At 38.6% G+C, this 19,154-nt stretch overlaps 1 protein-coding gene across 1 annotated transcript; it reads left to right on the forward strand.

Annotated features, from left to right (window-relative positions):
• The first annotated feature begins 841 nt into the window (after positions 1 to 841).
• Positions 842 to 18,376, forward strand: LOC144639998 (uncharacterized). The gene is made up of 10 exons (XM_078499250.1): positions 842 to 1,070; positions 1,822 to 1,879; positions 2,494 to 2,607; positions 7,361 to 7,582; positions 12,762 to 12,974; positions 13,786 to 14,007; positions 14,812 to 14,925; positions 16,828 to 17,061; positions 17,627 to 17,852; positions 18,304 to 18,376. The coding sequence occupies exons 1-10, from the start codon at positions 885 to 887 to the stop codon at positions 18,374 to 18,376; spliced, it is 1,662 nt and encodes a 553-aa protein (XP_078355376.1). The 5' UTR covers positions 842 to 884.
• Positions 18,377 to 19,154: the final 778 nt, after the last annotated feature.

The raw sequence follows: 19,154 nt of genomic DNA on the forward strand, positions 1-19,154 counted from the left end.
TCACCGCCGATTTTCGGTCTGAATCCTCAATAAACATCCAGATCTCTTCGCTCTCAGGTCGCACTGGTTTCTTAAGTTTTAACCTATAAATTTTAGGTGATTTCCTCATTAAAGACTTCTAGTTTTGTGGTATAATTCTCGCCTCATCAAGAATACAGCGCTAAATCAGTGCTGAAAAGTTTGACAAAACCTTCGCTGATTGCGTCAGCTACGAGTTTCATGCGTCTGTACTCTTATTGACAATAAAAATTAGCCAATCAGCGCGCGAGAATTCGCTCAGTTATTGTAAAAATCTGGTTTCAGCCTTAAAAAAACGCCTGATAAGCGCGCGCAGGCGAGCGAGGTCAACTGAAATCAACAGTACGCGCGCTTAAATCTGCTGTCGTCAGATCAGTTCAAACTTTCCCTACAACAAAACGTGCAACCTTTAAACAGTAGCTTTTCTTGAACAACTAATGGGATATTCGACGATCAGGTAGGTAATGTCTTTCATAGGTTAGCCGGTGATATTTACGCCACGTAAAGATAATGTTCTGAAAAAAAAACAATCAACGCGTTATATAGTCTGAGCTTACAATATTTTCAGAATGCACAAAAAGTAACGATATTTTTTCGCGAGTCCATATTTTTGGGCCGGGGATTGTGAATTCTTGCCTCGGCCGGTCACGCAGAAAACCAAAAGCGTTTTTTTATTTTGGTTTGTAAATTTGTTTTGTTAATTTTCGCGCATAATTTTTTCTGTAGTTTCCAGGCTTCACGCAATTTTTAATCAGGTTTCCATGGCAGCGACCAATTAGTTACCAAGCGCATTGTCATATCAACTAATCAGATTGGAAAATTTTCCGATTTCGTGTTGAGCGCTTGCTGAAGCCGAGCGTTAAAACATGGATACTTCGTGGTTATCAGAAACTTCGAGCGGAATGTTTAACTATTTGTACGAACATATCACAGGCGATGAAGAGACCCCGAGCGCTTCCAGTTCTTTAAGTGCTCTTTCTAAAGGAATATGTATTACTGATTTGCCGATGAATGACTACGAGCCACTTGAGAATTCTCCCGTGGCCAAGCAGGTGGGCGTTTCCTTTTCATTGCGCGCCTATTTTGCTAAACAGTTTAACGAATTTATCTCATTCAGACTTTCTGATCGCGGTTTAGAAATTGTAACAACTTCCAAACAGCTAGTGCTAAAAAGGAACAATTGTTTCAAAGCGCACGGTAATTTAAACAAACTTACAGTATTTTTGCCCCCCAAAAAAACAAACAAAATGAAAGCAATTGGGCTAAGAAGTAAGGTACAGTAGACAATTTCTACGAAGAACTAAATTAATTATCGCATGACTAAATTTTGTAAACGGTTTGTATTTTCTATGTATGTTTTTAAATCGATCTGTTGGAAACAAGGAAAAAATAATCCGCGCGCGCGTAGAAAATCTCAGTTGTGGCGCATTTGTTGCCAGTTTTGCGAGATTTTAGTTACATTGTCAATGGCCCCGTCCACCCTAATCCAGATAAATTTGAAAACGGAGTTTTCGCCCCGAAAACGGATAAAATGTTTTTTCGTCCACACTATAATTTTCGTACTGTTTTCAATAATGTCATTTTCTCCACTAATCTAGAAAAAGAAAACGAAACGCTTCATCTGTCCTAGATGAATGGTACAGCATGCGCGCATTACGCGAGCACGCCGGCTTGATTCAAAGTAGGGAGGGAGTTAAAGGTCTTTGCCGACGCCGAGGATAACATTGATCAAAAAAGCTACCAATTTCTACTTTACTTGAGAGCATTGCCACTCGTTATATAATTATCTTTTATTTCTCCCAGCTTAAGCGAGCAAGAGAACTCGAAGATAAGGTTTCTTCTCTCGAGGCGGAATGTAATGGTAAGATTTTTAACATGTTCAGTTAAATAGATAGATACATAAATGCAAAGAATAATATGTTTTTTTTTTCGTTATACGTCCATAAACTGAAGTGACATGTGCAAACTGGGAAGGGGAAGTGAAGAAAAGGGAAAAAAGAATTAATCATCTAAACTTCTTACATATTTCTCGCGAAGGTTGCATGAAATGTAACAGTTTCCATTTAGGATTAATTGCCTTTATTTTAACATTAATGTCATTTAATTACTGAAAACATTGACTGGTATGATAAGTTAGGATAAACATATTTAGTATATAACACACAAGTGAATAGTGCTTTTCACGCGCGCTGATTGGTTAACTCGGAGGTGATAAGCAAAGTACCGTGATTCACCTCCGAGCAGCTAAAGGGAAACAAACTGCCTTCGCGCGTCGCTTTGTTTACCGAAAGTGATGTTTTAGCCCGCTATTTATTTAACTGTGCTGTATATACTAAAACAATTATTCACCTCAGTGTCGGTGAATGATGGATATTTACCGAACTGCAAAACGGCTCGGTAAATATCCACCACTATTCACCGACACTGAGGTGAATAATTTACAAAAGCTAACAGTAATTTTTGTTGTCTTTTTAGATAAAGATCGCCAGATCAAGAAGGCGAAGAAGAATGCCCTTTTGGCCAAAGGACACCTCATTAAGAAAAAAGCAGAGGTGGAAAAGCTTAACAGCGAGCTACAGTCTGTTAGAGGCAAGTGTTACAACAATGATAAGCCAATTAGAGCAGTTTTCAATTGAGTGTCGTAAAACCAAAACCAATGTAATTACTTCGGCCAATCACAAAAGACACAGACAATCCAGTGAACCAATCAAAACTCGAAGCAAATACATGTAGCCGGCACGAAGGGCGGGAACACGTGCGCGAGCGAGTCACGATTGGTTTTGGTCAAGTTAGTTCTGATTGGCTGAGAAAGTGGCGCGAGCTTTTTAAGCCAATCACTAAGCGCAGCAATGCAAAACCAAAGCAAACGCAATTTACTTTCGACACTCAAGTGAAAACCGCTCTAAAAAAAAAATGTTCCTCGTCCGGATTTCTTTAAAAAAGAGAGTGGGTGGGCGCTATATTTTTGTTATTTGTTATTTCCTCCATTGTCAAATTCTCCAAAAGCGAGTCTGCAAAATAACTCCTGACCTCTCCAGTAAAGAACTAGCGTGCCGAGGCTTTGAAAGTTTGGCGTATGTTCGTATAAAACGCAGACAAAAGCCATGTCCAACATAATTTTCTTTGTACAGTCGAAGCTCTCTTAACGGACACTCTCGTAAGCGGACAGCTCTACTTACGGCCACCTTGTTTGAAACCCCGTTTTAACTCCCATACAAACTCTGTATTTTTACATTCTCGTAAGCGGACATTCCCGTAACCGGCCGCGGACACTTTCAGAGATTACGACTTAGACTTTTTCTTTGTTTTTAAGCTCCCGTAAGCGGACACCCGAAAGAAAATCCTACTAACAACCTCTGTATCTTGTTATTATCAATCAAATTCACATCGCCGTCTGTGACAACGATTTTACAGTAATTACAGGACCACATTTCAGTGCTTGTTTTGTCGTCATCTACGTCCGTCCGGTTATTGTTAGCTGGGCAAGCTCCCGTAAGCGGCCATCTTTCCCCTACACCTCTAGTGGCCGCTTACGAGAACCATTCTCGTAAGCGGCCAGCTCCAGTTACGGACACTTTTTTCGCGTCCAGAGGGTGTCCGCTTACGAGAGCTTCGACTGTACTTAATTGAGGAGTAACGTCTGTTGGGTTATGTCCCAGGGGGGGTACTCCGGGATCCAAGTGACGGGGATGTGCGAAGGATTTTTTTGGGGTCGAAATTTTCGATTCCGGGATTTTTTTGGGTAGGAGAATTTGGCAGGTATTTTTTTGGGTGACTTGATTTAAATAGGGGATTTTTTTGGGTATTAAAATCAAACTAAAGTGCCTTGGCGCAACCTTGGCAATTTAGGGGTAATTTGACTAGGGATTTTTTTGGGCATTTTTTTTGGTCCAGGGATTTTTTTGGGTAATGTCGGGAGACTTAGGGATTTTTTTGGGTCCTGAGTTTTGCCTCCATTCGATCATCCCCGTCACTTTGATCCCGGAGTACCCCCCTGGGGGTTATGTTCCAACTTTCCCAATAACAAATATTAAATCAAAGTGCCCGTTGGGCTGTCTCGTGTTACAGATCAGTAAAGTAGCACCCGTTGCTAACAATCATATAAGCTCAGAAAAACCATCTCCGGATTCTACAATATTATTTCTCAAATTTCATTCTCAAGCATTTGCAACAGCTTGTGCTATACCAGCATCGCACCATGTGCCCTTTCTTCACATTCTACTCAAATAGTCAAACCTGTCCAACTGTCCTTCCAAAAACTCAACAAAATCTTCGCAATGATTTCTAAGGTATTCAACAACTGCAAAACGCACTATCAAATGATTTGCTAATTACATACTTAATTACCTACTTCCAGATAACGATATTCGCACTTCCCTTAATGGTTTTATTCTGTATCTACCGCGTATTCAATATACTGCTTTCCTATTATGGCCTGAATGAAGTTTAAACAACCTACCAAAACGCAAAATGAGATACCACTTCAATTTTTCTGTTTGCGTGATAACTTCACTTAATATTCTCCTTTTGACACATCATTTGACATATCTGAAAAGTGCTCTGGCGCCAACAACCCTCGACCCGATTGTACACTACCCCCCGACTACCCACTACACAGTATCTTCGACAGATGTTGCCCGAACGTTCAGTCTTTGTTTAACAAGAACGTCACCTGACACTACACTTGAAATCTAAAGCCGAAGTGGTGAAAAGCAAAGCAAATTAGCTTCCTGAGAAGGTTTTTCGACGTAATTTGCTTCTCACTTCTTTCTAATGGGGATCTGTTTTATCTGGAGGCATTATGTATTAAATAGAGCCGTAAGATTGTGGCCAAGGAAATGTCTAGAGGTCATTGCATTTATAGTCTGCGCTGCGTGGTTTCCTGTTTGTTTCACACTTCTTTGCCACATGTTTTGCTAGTTTAGTTTGTTTTTGCTCAAGTCTATTTGTAAAATACGCTTTAAACTCTCGAGATTTACGCCGTGGAAGGACAAGATATATGTTCCGTGAAAACGTTGATTACTTGCATTTTGTTGATACTGTTGCAAGATGTATTGTGTATTATCACTTAATATATCTTGGTCCGGCTTCGCAAGTGACAACCGGAAATGAATTTGATTGCTTGACGCTTAAAAGACTTTATCCCTGGTCCTCTTCGTGCCAAATTTCGAGTTCAGTGCTCGCCTCATTTCATCCCAGACCTTTCGTGCTTCTCTGCTCTTCAGGCGATTGAAATTATCAGCCCAAAGACGAATTAGCATTTTCTGATCATCGTCGGACCCATTTGTCGTAAGTTCTCTTTGCCGGTCCGGATTCGGGAGAAGATGCTGTAGATGTACTTGCAACAGCAACGGGACTCGTCGGGGAGCTCGTTATATTGCTCGATGCGCTCCCTGGCCTGCTTTGACTGCCTTCACCCACGTTTAACTGCGAATGCAGTTCATTCATAAAAGGGCCAAACTGCTGTTGCTGCTGCTGCTGATGATCAAAAAAGTAACCGGATAAAATGGTGTTGAACTGAGAAAAAAGCCACCTCCATCCATGATCGAGTGTTCTAGCGAAGTTCCCGCGCTTTGTGATTGCGTGCGATCATGACCTTCAATGTCATTTCCCTGACAGGTTCTGTTATCACTGGAGACGGCTTCCTTTGTTATTAAAGACAAAATTTTGGAAAATCGGTTCGCCTTTTTTTTTAAGTGGAGGTCGCACTTAAAAATCTCACGTGTTGATAGATTTTCACCGCAAAGTAAACAAATTCTTCCAAATTTTTTTTTAGTGCGACCCGGCCCTAAGAAAAACAAACAAAAAGGAATTATGAATTTGACTTTGTGACCTTAGTGTCTTCAAAATATCATATCACGTTCTGGAAAGCGTATACAATTAACAAAGCAAAGCAAATTAATTTCCTGTTTCTCAGATAACGATAATCGCACTTCCCTTAATCCTTTTATTCTGTTTCTACACTATTCATAATACGCCCTTCCTATTCTTTACTGAATAAAGTTTAAAGAAACGAACAAAGCCGAAGATGAGATACCACATCAATATTTTTGTTTGCGTGGTAACTTCACTTAATATTCTCCTTTTGACACATCATTTGACATATCTGAAAACTGCTCTGACCTCAACAACCCTCGACCCTAACACCCACCAAAATGGCTTTCTTGTAACGCAAACAGAAATTTAACAACAGCTTTTCAGCCAGCCGCATACTTTAACAATACCCACCGCAAATATAATATCAAAACACAAACCTACCGTAAAGATAAATTCATTTTCCATGTAAAAAACTACCTATTTAAGCAACATACGTGAGATAAAATCTCCTTATCAGATTTGGCGGTATTACTAAAGATGATACTTCATGTAATATATTACATTATTCACATACCTTAGTAATCCAAACATTTACACCATGTCTCACACGTGTAAATAAGCACGTTTAAAACTCGACAAGAGAAAACGCGCAATACGAAGAACAGCATCCCGATGCATCTTATCAGCAAAATGTATCTATGTAAATATGTCTATTTCTTACCTTGTTTCCTTGCTACTTTATCACTTCGTTACCTTACGAGAGGTCTTACACAAAGCACTATCCTGAGCTACCAAGTCCCCTCGGATAATCTCGTGTTACGTCACGGTCACGTCGTTCACGACGTGACCGTGACGTAACACGAGACAAAAAGGAGAAGCGGCCTCCAAAAATGAAGCGGGTGGGGGCGAGAAACATTTGGTTTTTTTACTTAGCCTAATGCAACTTACTATATTCCCACTTGTGTTGAAAAAACCGAGAACTTTCCCTGCACTTACGGTTTTGCTAAAGTAATAAAATAAATGTATCACTTTATTTAAGTGTCAATGTATTTAACACTGCTGTGCTTATTAAGGACACTTAATAATAAAAAAATGTTATAAATCGTACAGAAACGTGTTAAAAACCCTACCTGACAGAAGGCTGACCAGTTAGCTATTTATGAAACGTAAAGGATTTGAATTCGGGACGACCAAACACAAATCCATCTGGTGGCAGGGAGGACCAGTTGAAACCGGGGCGATAAAATTTAACTAGCGTGTGAGCTAACGTTAATTAACTGATTGCTAGTTAGCTTGGTGATAATCAGTTAAGCTTATATAAATGGCAAGGGCGCACAGTAGTATTAGGTTAGTGGCTCATCTCAAATATTTACAAAAAAGTATGCAGACCTTTCCCCTAATTATTTACAAGCTATATCAACAGCTTTCAAACACGTATTCAAGAAATAGGTAGCGAATAATACTTGAGAAGATGGATTTCTTTTTGACTTAGTATTTGTAAACGTTCTTCTTGGAACAATTTTAGCAAATGAAATGAAATTGAGGGAAGCAAATTTAACTTTGCAAAAGGAACTGCAGGAGATACAGGCGAGGCTCGACAACTCTCAACTTGGATCGGACAAGCCGGAGATCGATCAAGAACGTGTCTCTCAGGAGCTTTGTGCCCTGCAAAATCAACTAGCTCAACTTGAGAAAGAAGCAGAAGAAAGAAAGATAAAAATAGCCCAGATGGAACAGGCCTCGAACGGTAAGTTTATAGTATATAACAATGGCTTTAATAACACCCTCGAAAAGGGGGCTTTCAGTGATATGTACAACATGAATATAAATCAAAATATTAAAATCGATAAATAATTCTATATATAATTTTACTCTAAAAATGACTTAAAAAAGGTCTTTTGTAGTTTCCTCTTGAAATCTTCAAAGTCCATTGATGTTTTAGACTTTTGGGGAAGATTATTCCAAATGGTAACAGTCCGGAAAGCAAAAGACTTTTGAAAAGTGGGATCTGCAGCTTTTCGCAGTTGCGCGTGGATCGCCCTGATGCCTGTTCCCTAGTTATGAAAAGTTTAGTAAGATATTTGGCGGCACCGCCCGCCATACACTTAAAAAGTTGATGTAGCGTCGCGCAGATATAGCTGTTGCTTGACTGGCATCCAGTGCAAATCCTTTTGTGAGCTGAAGTGATATGCTCGAATTTTCTCACGCCGCAGCAGATTCTCGCTGCAAAATTTTGAACTAGTTGCAGCCTTTCAATGTTTTTGTTGTGCCCGACCAAACTGAGGAGCAGTAGTAAACTTTTACTGACGACGAGAGCATTAATGATGGCGATCAGCAGCTCTTTGTTGAACGCGTGTTTTGCGCGATCTATCTGCCCTAATTTGGAGAAGCATGATGGCACAAGCGATTTTATGTGTGCATCGAAGGACAAGGACGGATCGAAGATGAAGCCAAGGTCTTAACAACATAAGAGGGCTTGAGGTCTGTCCGGATTCAATAGAAGATAGTTCTCAAAGCGCCAGTTATTAACTTACATCGGACAGGCCGGAGATCGGTCAGGAGTGTGATTCTTTTTGTGTCTGAGAAAGATATGCCTGTTTAATCTCCGGACGGATCCCGATCGATCTCCGGACGCGCGCTTTATGTTACGCGCGCGGTCGTTTCAAATTTGTATGACGATAATAACAGTCGCGTAACTCGATTTAAGTTTGCTAACCTTAGTCGAAAAAACGTTTTTTAAACAATGAAACAAAACAAAGGACAAGTATCAAGCGATATTCTTCGCGGTTTTCGTGGAATAATTTTAGACTAAATCCAAAGATTGCCGAAGATTACCTAAGTTTGCTGAGAAAGATACGAAGATGTTTCGACTAAACTTTGGCTCATTGAGCATTAAAACATGGCAAACTCTGCGAGCTGATTGGTCAAAAATGATATCACACGGGTGGATACCATTTTTTATCCACACATGTCAGGTGCGCAGAATTTTACGGGTAATTAGCGCGCGCGCATAAACAAAATGGCGGCTTTTTTATGCGGCTTAAGGTCGCGGGGGACACCTTTGGTTATCATTATGCATTTATTTAAAGCGTATGCACGAAGTGCAACGACTGACATCGACAACTTTACGAGATATTCATGAATGGATAAAAATATGGGTGCGTGCGCGTGATTTTTTTTAAAGAAATAAATTCCTGTTTCTTTGATATTTTAACCAATTTTAAACAACACTTGGCTTTATACGTTTATATAGATTGTAGGAAGTCTATGAGCTAATTTTTATTCAATTTTGAATGTTTGTGCAACTCAGAGTAATCACAATAGTATTCGCCATAAACAATCGTGTCCTTCATAAAAACGCATTGTTCTCACCATAAAAGCGTGGAATATAATTACCATAATTACATCTCTCCTTTGGAAACTGATCGTGTTTTGGTCGGGACACCTTTGGAAATCTCAAAGTTTGGACTTTTACGACAATTTTGTGGCAGAGAATACAGCGCGGATCCAGACCTTCATGACTTGCCACTGCAGATAGGTAAACTGTGGATATTGTAGTATGTCATAACAGAGGCGGAATTTTAAAAGAGCGCTTTTAAAAAGAGGTAGAAGGCATTAAATTAAAATTTGCGCATTTAAACCGCCATAACTTGCTGGCAAATTTTAAATTAAAAAATCCGCTTCTGTTATAACACTCTAGTTTTTGCAAAGATCACAGTGTGCTGTCTCCTACTCGTTCCGCAAACTCTGCCACAAAATCATGTTCTTCCCAATTTGGAACTAACGTGGTTATTTCATCGCCGTTAAGTCCAATTCACCAAATAAAAGATGACATACCTACTCTTTTATCATTTCTTTATGTCGCTGTAAAATTGGAGCTTAATCGCACCCATAACAGCAGAGAAATAACCCTAACCCTTAAAAGATGCAGGTCAAGCAAAATTTCGCTTCATGAATTTATTCATGCTGTAGGTATCCCCCGCGACCTTAAATTAAGGTCGCGGGGGATACCTACAGCATGAATAAATTCATTAGGCGAAATTTTTCTTGACCTGCATCTTTTAAAACGCTTATTTCTCGACCGTTATGGGTGCGATTAAGTTCAAATTTTACAGAGACGTTAAGAAATGATGGAATATTATGAATGTCATCTTTTACTTGGAAGATTTCACTTGACGGCGGTAATATAGCCTCGGAAGTGACAAATTGGGAGAAACATGATTTTGTGGCAGAGTTTGCGGATCGATTAGGAGACAACACTCTGTGATCTTGTCAATAACTGATCAGTCAATACCTCTAGTGTGTCATAACAGAAGCGGATTTTTTAATTTAAAGTTTGCCAGCAAGTTATGTTGCTTTAAATGCGCAAATTTGAATTTAATGCTTTCTATCTCTTTCTAAAAGCGCTCTTTTAAAATTCCGCTTCTGTTATGACACACTACAGTATTCCTAGTTTGCCTCCCTGCGGTGGCGGGTCATGAAGTTCTATATCCGCGATGAATTCTCTGCCACAAAATTGTCGGAAAAGTCCAAACTTTGAGATTTCCGAAGGTGTCCCGATCAAAACACGGTTTCCAAATGGTAATTATGGTAATTATATTACACGCTTTTATGGTGAGAACAATGCGTTTTCAAAAAGACATAAACAATTCCACACGCAAACACATCAAATCACGCGCGCGTGCTCATATTTTTATGCAAATATCTCGTCGTAAAGTTGTCGATGTCAGTCGTTGCACTTCGTGCATACGCTTTCAATAAATGCATAATGATGAACCTAAGCTGTCCCCCGCGACCTTAAGTCCACGAGAGAAATTAATCGTCGCTTTCTCGAAAACGAGTATGGTGATCTATCAATTTTTTTCTCATAAATTGGGTGTAGGACCGTGAAGCGATCACATTCTTCGTGTGAAATGAAAACAAATCAATTTCTACTGCCTCGTCCCCAGTCGCTCGCGATCGTTGGGAGAAATGTCAGTTAATCATTGAGGAAAGCGAGGGCGAAGGGATACACGGGAAGGAAAGACAAGGCGATTTCCCTTTTTATTTTTCCCCTTCCCATCACCCACCGCTCGCGCTTCGCGCTCGCTCCTAATCCCCCTACTCGCGCTTCGCGCTCGCTCAAAATCCCTGCCTCTCTCCAAAACCCGCGCGGCCTTGGAAAAGCCTGTGGAGGAGGCAGCAATTTCTATGTGTTTGGTTGAAAATCTATGTTCCCAGCTCAGCTCAACGAACGAAAATTGCACTTTACGGAAACCCTTGATTAAAAAAAGTGGCATTTTCAAGTATGATGCAAGCCGGGGAGGGATGGGAGATAGAATAGGGGTCTGGGAGCGAGTAACTATGTTCTCACAACTTGCAATATGATCAATTTACGTTCTAGTCAGTGGTTTTTCGATGGTACAGCAGAAAGTCTTTTTTTCTGCAAATTGGAAGCTATAGCAAGTTAGCAACCACTACAGCTATGCCGTCAATTCAGGGATTGCAAAGGGGTTAAAACTTTCTCCACTACAAAATTTAACGCACTTTTTTTTTTACTAAATTTCGTCGTCGTTTCGTTCCGCTCCGTCGTTCTGTTCGTCGTTTTTAAACCTTTTTATTTCACGAGAGCGTTTTGCATTGCGAGGTATATTGTTTGCGTTCTTGAATGTCATTAGTCCGTTGCTAAAAACAAAAAAGGTCGACATCCTTTGTTCTCAATTAACGTTGTGATTGGTCAACTTTGTTCCAACTGCCCCGGTTCGAGTATTCGCACTGTAACAAGCTACGCGACTCCTAAGCTTTTCGTGATAAAATAAATTATGTCTATGTCTATGTCTAGTAGTTATAAAAGCGCAGCTCCATCCCGCACGGGTAAATTTCGATTGCCACGTTTTCATTAATATTTCAGTAGTGTAAACAACAAGAAACTTTCCGGCGACATTTTCCCCACTGTAAAGACAACTGACAAAAATTCTTTAACTGTTTTAAAAAAGGAACCAAACTCTCCCACTTTTTGCCATGTTGTTGTTGTTGTTTTTGAAATTGTTGTGTCAAGTTCAGAATGATAGGATCTGCTCATGCACCTTGAAGGCATCCGCTGACTACCACCCTGATTATTGCTTTGCAAGTTGTGAGAATATCTCTCAGATTTTTTTTAAAAGAATGTATAGGAAGTTGCTTTCCCCACCCACTCAGTGTACTGAAAGCATATAATAATTGACAATTACATACATAGATACATACATACATACATACATACATACATACATACATACATACATACATACATACATACATACATACATACATACATACATACATACATACATACATACATACATACATACATACATACATACATACATACATACATACATACATACATACATACATACATACATACATACATACATACAAAAAGTTAATTACAAAATATTTACAATAAAAATTTATAATTAGAAAACTAAAAAATATATACAATAATTCTAAGTTAATTTAAAAGAAATTTAGACAATCTTGTTTTAAAAAATCTTCGTTGAGTCAATAGTCCTTAACTCCACGGGCAGCGAATTCCAAGTTTTCGCTCCCCGGAAGGCAAATGATCGTTGGCCGGTAGAAATCCGGCAGAGTGGTAAATTAAGATCATTGTTGTTAATGGATCTAAGTTGTCTTTGGTGGACTTGTGACCTATACTGAAATTTGCCATCCAAGTAATCGGGAACCCGATGGTGTAGGCATTTATGCACCATGGCAGCGATGTTAAATGTCAATTTGTCCTTGATGCTGAGCCACTGAAGTGTTTTTAAACTTTAAACCCTCGAAAATATGATCGAATTTCCTGAGACCGTGGACTATTTTTGTATAGTTGTATAATTTATTTTGAATAGTTGTGTAGTTTATTCCAAGCATCATTATTACACGTATTTTTTTTAAAACAATTTCAGCTAAGGAAATGAAGTGGAAGGTGACAAATTCTTCTCTGAAACAAGAACTCAAAGAACTCCAAGAGAGGTTGGAAAACACTCATCAGACATCAGAGATGAAAGAGGCTTATTTTTCTCAGGAGATTTCAGCACTAAGTGACAATCTGGCGGCTTACAAAGCCGAAATTGTAAAACAGACAAGAGAAAACAAAGAACTGAAGCTGACCTCAAATGGTAAGTTTTTGAATTGTATTTATTCTTTAAGGGAAGCCACGAGCAAAGTATCACTTTACGCCGTAGCACAAGTTGTGGTTGTTTTCATGACGTCAGAGATTACCGTAGCAACAGTATAACCTGTTACTGAAAAAAGACCTTAATTTTCCTTTACTGAAGCGCTTGTAACTCAAAAACGACCCTGGAGACCCCCATATTTTAATTTTTGAGTAATGATCAACCGGCTCTGCACTGTCCGATTCATCTACATCTATGAAAGGGTTTTTTTCCCCAGGGGGGGGTACTCCGGGATCAAAGTGACGGGGATGATCGAATGGAGGCAAAACTCAGGACCCCTGAAAAACTCAGAATCCCTAAGTCGCCCGACATTACCCAAAAAAATCCCTAGTCAAATTACCCCTAAATTGCCAAGGCCGCGCCAAGGCACTTTAGTTTGATTTTAATACCCAAAAAAATCCCCTATTTAAATCAAGTCACCCAAAAAAATACCTGCCAAATTCTCCTACCCAAAAAAATCCCGGAATCGAAAATTTCGACCCCCAAAAAATCCTTCGCACATCCCCGTCACTTGGATCCCCGAGTACCCCCCCTGGGGTTTTTTCAAAAGGAGGCATACTCTTATCACTACAAGACATTAATAGAAGCATGATGCGTACACTGCCCTATTAGTGCTAAAAACGAGATGCCGATAACCAATCACGATCGAAAATTTTGTTATAGTTTTGATTAAGCGAGTAGTACAAGTAGCTTGAGAAAATGAAAGTTATTATTGTTACTGTATTTTTTAACGTTGTTCTTGGAATAATTTCAGCAAATGAAACCAAATTGAGGGAAGCAAATAATACACTGCAAAAAGAACTGCAGAAGTTACAAGAAAGGCTCGACAACTCTCAACTTGGGTCGGACAGGCCAGAGATCGATCAAGAACGTGTCTCTCTGGAGCTTTGTGCCCTGCATGATCAACTAGCTCAACTTGAGAAACAAGCTGGAGAAAGTAAGATGAAAATAGTGCAGATGGAACTGGCCTCGAAAGGTTAGTTTATATAGTGGATTGATAACAACAACAACAACAATAATCCATGTAATAGTAAATTGACAGCTGTCAAAGCATAGTATCCGCTAACCAGTATCACATGAACAAAGCGCGGGCTCAGCTTAAGAAGACATAGAGGTCGAATGTTTTTTTTATTGGATTACAAGGACCTGCATTGGATCGCAGTCTCAAGCCATATATTTTTCTGTCAACGGTCAGTAAATTCGTATTTACAAAAAGGGCAAAGTAAATAATCAGGGCGCTGCGCTTTTGGGCTTGGCGAAATCTATTAAATATAACTGTTGAAAGGCCAAGGACGTGTTACCATAAGGTCTCAATTTGAACATTGAGTTTAATTTGACTTGTTTTCGTTTAGGTTAAGACTAGTCAGGACCAGTAGATAAAAAAAAACGAAGAAGAATGCTCTTGCAGCAAAAGAAAGCTTTCCAAGTTCCCCTTTGCCACAAGGGCATTCTTCTTGTGAACTTTTCAAACAAGCGTGTTATTAAAAAGTCTCACTTTGAAACCCTGAATTTACTCATTTTCATTTAAATAATAATTAAACAGAAAAGAATGGTAATACATTAGGATACACCTGATATATCTGCAAGAGCTTCCGTTCTTAAATTTTCTTTGCATATGCTTTTTCAAACAAGCGTGTTATTAAAAAGTCTCACTTTGAAACCCTGAATTTACTCATTTTCATTTAAATAATAATTACCGGTAAACAGAAAAGAATGGTATACATTAGGACATACCTTATATATCTGCAAGAGCTTTCTTTGCATATGCTTTTTCTTTCAGAAAAAGTTATAGAGATAAAAAAGGTAAAGAAGAATGCTTTTCTGGCGAAAGGACGGTTTCTCCAAAAGAAAGCCGAGGTGGAAAAACTTAACAACGAGCTACAGTCAATCAAAGGTAAGTACATATGCTCAATAACAATAAAGTATTACCGCTAGTTTTATCACCGGGTGATGAATCGATTTTTTTAAAACCAAAACGGAAGAAATCACTCTAACCAATCACAAATGGCACAGACAATCCAATGAACCAATCAAAACTCGAAGCAAATACATGAAATTGGCGTTATGCGTGAAAAGAAAGCGCATGCGAGCGAGTGACGATTGGTTTTGGTTTTACTTCTTACTTCGAGTTTTTGAGACCAATTAATAACTGTAACGATACTAAACAAAAGGACATGCAAATTACTTTCGACACTCGAGTGAATTTTCTCTAGTAATTGCGTCCCTCTATAAAGAAGGCGATGATCGGTTTCACGTGCTGAACGCAATTCGACCCCGACTGTTCTGATGAAACGGTTTTGTAAGTTTACGCAGACTCATGCAATCCTGTAGTTCAAAGATATGCTTATGGTAATGCAACTTCAAATAATTGCAAAGGTTACCTTTTGAGATACTTAGCCTTGATTAAGTTCGTCACGAAAGTAATGTGCTCTCGGACAAGGCGTGCTAATAAACAGGGTTCCTAGTGAAACGTAAAATGAACAGATTTCAAACTTATGCTTTTTAGTAATTACCATTTTTGATGCTAAGCAACCGATTGTCAGGCTGCCTCACTAAATGTTCTGTAAACATCTTTGCTTGTTCGAAATGACGTTTACCCTGCGCTTTTTGGACTGGAAAAATTGCAAAAATTACTTCAGGTGACAATTGGGGATTTAAACTGTCTCAAAACTTTGCTATAACTCCTTTAATATATTGTTTAGTGACTTGCCATTTTAGACCAAGCTGCTGGAGCACCAAACATAGATCAACTAAATTCTTGAAAGAGAACAAACTTATAATCGTTCTAGCGCATTAAAAAAGTGCGAGAACTCGAGGACAGTTAGCATAGCGTTTTTCCACTTTTTAAAGGGAACCTCCAATCTTACGACAAGTTGACGTTAAATTGCTTAAAATAATACCTTAATTTAGGGATAAATAAAATTACATAGCAACAAAAAGTGGAAAAGATGATCGATTTTAAATTTCCGCCGCCATTTTGGATTTATGACGTGCAATGGTTGCCGCTATTGTTAGAAAGCAGAGGTGCTGTTGTTTCAACTTTGAAACAATAGGGCGATTATTACTAGTCATAAAATGTTAAATGGCGGCGCGTAGGAAGTTTAAAAGCAACAATCTTTTCCACTTATTGCTGCTATTAAATGTTATGTTTCCCTTGTCCTGTTAAATTTGGAATTCTCGCATTATTTCAAACAATTTAACGTCAACCTGTCATAAGAGTAGAGTTTCCCTTTAATCATTTTGCTCCATTTGATCTACGCCTTAGAGACACTAATCGACACTTTCTGTAGCTGGGTAGGAATTTAAAGCACAAATGGACTATCACGGCGTGTTCGTCAAACAAATAATAATATTACGAAGGACAACGAAAGCTGCGTCGCACTTTAAAACAGAAACGTTTCTTGGTTTCTTTTTAACGTTAAAAACAATGCAAGACACCTATTTGAAAGAAAAAATGTCAAAAATGTCTCGAGAAGTACAATAAAAAAGTTAGTTAGAAATAAATTTTGTGGGCATTCGGTTTCGCGATTTTCAAAAAATTGCGAAAAACGCGAAAATCAAGTCCCGCGAAAATATGTAACAGTAAGGTAAATGACAAGACAGAATCCCGGCCTTATTATGTGAATTCTTTATAAGAACAAAAACTAAAGGAGCTTCAAGATGGACTGGACAAACTTTTATTTTTCTAGTCCCTTTTGAAGTTCTTTTAGTTGGGTTGAATGTAAAAAAAAACTGAATCTCCACAAAAGGAAATTTTATGTTGTACTTTTCTAATTACCTCTTGGAACGATTTCAGAATGCGAAAATAACTTGACGATGAAGAATTCTTCACTAGAGGAAAACATCCAGGAACTTCGAAACAGACTGGAAGAACTTAAGGCTGAGAACATTCAACTTTTGGAGAAATCAGAAAAAGATCAGGCACGCCTTTGTGAATTGAATGACGAACTTGAGGCTTACAAAAGTAAGCTTGATAAAGAAGCGGAAAGAAACAAGATGGTGAAAGAACAGTTGGAACTCACTCCCAAAGGTAAATTAATTTAGGGCATTAGTTTTGCAAGATTGGCCTGTTTATTTGCGTCTCTAGATTCTCGCAAGACATTCCTTTCTGGAAAGGTAAATCCATACTAAAAAATTAAGGTATCGCAACGCGTACACAAATTATAATAGGTACGCACTGCGTACATGTGTCTAGTGCTGAGCTTTATTGACCTTTGTGCATTATTGTATTTCTCGGTCACGATATCGCTTTAATTAGTATCTTGTTATCATAGACTAAAAGTGTGGAGAAAGGGTAAAACATATCAAGTTTCATACTAGTTATGCAATGCTTTCGAGTGGTATGCTATGGAATATCCCACGAGTTGTATTTTCTCGGTATGCACACGAGCTTTTAGCCGAGTGTGTATACCGGTATATTCCAATTCATCAGTTTTGATGGGCTAATACTGGGATTATTTGGACGTTTTTAATAAGACAATTATTCCACTCGCGCTTGTTTATGAGGAATAATTAATTGGTATTATTATAAACTATATTGACGACTTCCAACACCGTTTTAATTAGGTTAAATATTGTTTTTGTTTGTTGTTTAGTTGTCATTTTTTTTTTGGAGTGGTGGTGGAGGAAGTGGAGGCGTATGACATCTTGTCATACGCCTCCACTTCCTCCACCACCACTTGGTCCATTCTTTGAAAACAATGGAACTCAAGTTAAAGAAGTTTTCAACGTTTCTAGAAGAAAGAAAGAAGGCTCTCTTCAACCAGCCATTAATCCTTTTTCGTATAGTATGATCGTCTGCAGGACCGTAACTAGCAAGAGGTAAGACGAGGCACTTGCCTCGTCTTGATTTTAGCCCAAAATTAAAGACTTAATACGTTCAGTTGGAAAAATAAAATACCCAGTTCAACAAAATTTATTTTTTTCCAGAAAAAACATTATGAAAAATGTTTAATAAAGAGTATTTGAGCTTCTTGTTTTTATAATTTTCTGGAGGGCATGCCCTTAGAACCTCCAATCAAGATCTTGCCTCGTCTATGTTCAAGGTCTGGTTACGGCTCTGGTTGGGGTGAGAGTAGATCTAAAAAGAACTTTTTATGGTAACTGATGTTCCGACAACCTGTGCGGAAGAAATCTACAGTGTCAAGGGAAAGGTTGTTGTCAGTCGATGATATTATAGGCCTGGTCTGTTGAAGGTGATTGGTCAGTTTTGCCGTGATGTTGTTGACTGTAATACTCATGTAAAGTTTTTCAGTAATTGGTCTATTGTTAGACAAACTAAGCTCGTTCTGATTGTGGTCTTCTCATCAAGCCTTGAATCTATTTATAAAAGCTGTCCAAGGTAGACGAGGCAAGGACAGTCAAAATCAGTGAATTTTTTTTATGCACCTTAAAGAATACATGTACTTCCGCTAAAAAGACGACATATTTGAAGTTATATCTTTTAGTTACAGAAGTGAAGTTTGCATTTTGTTTGTTTTAAAAGCCTTCACTACCTCCACCACCACCGTGTGTTTTACTATATACCAGAAACGGAACTTAAGTTAATCACACTTTGATTCACTTGAGTTCCGTTTCTGGTATATAGTGAATTGTTTTTGATTATTTGAAGCGAAGGAATAGTTCCAACGCTGTGGGATGCCATTTGTGATATTAAAACCAAAAAGTTTCGGAACTCAGTAAGTTTTAATATTTCGGCTTTTACTGTTTATGTAAGTAACGGATGAAGACTGGATCGTAATGAACTGCAGATTGCATTGATCCTAATGAACTGCCGAGTGAACAGCCTGACATGTGCATAAGCACGTGATAGGTCTGAACAAACAGACTGAGGAGACGAAGGTCAAAAGTGCAGAAAACCATCCATAAGACTGACTGACTAGAGGATTAACTGACTAGATGGTAAAGAAAAAAGTCCTAATAGTTATGTTTGTGTAAGTAACCGATGCAATGAGTGGCTATGGTGGTTTACATAGTAGTGACCTGTTATCCCTACTCCTATTTAATTTTATCGCTTAGGTAAATTACCATTGTTAGTTAAATTGAAGAAATTATAATAGTGAGTTCACTAATAAGTTTTCCTGGATCGGAGTAGATTGTCATGAAAGTCTGCCATTCTCGTCA

Source organism: Oculina patagonica, chromosome 2, assembly GCF_052425735.1.
Source record: "Oculina patagonica isolate OP01 chromosome 2, crgOcupat, whole genome shotgun sequence".
NCBI lineage: Eukaryota > Metazoa > Cnidaria > Anthozoa > Scleractinia > Oculinidae > Oculina > Oculina patagonica.

Excerpts from the sequence above, each read along its gene's own strand:
- LOC144639998 (XM_078499250.1), top strand. The coding sequence starts at position 885 with ATGGATACTTCGTGGTTATCAGAAACTTCGAGCGGAATGTTTAACTAT. Across the intron at positions 1,880-2,493 it reads TCTCGAGGCGGAATGTAATG|ATAAAGATCGCCAGATCAAG; the intron begins GTAAGATTTTTA and ends TTGTCTTTTTAG. Across the intron at positions 17,853-18,303 it reads AGGACCGTAACTAGCAAGAG|ACAAACTAAGCTCGTTCTGA; the intron begins GTAAGACGAGGC and ends GTCTATTGTTAG.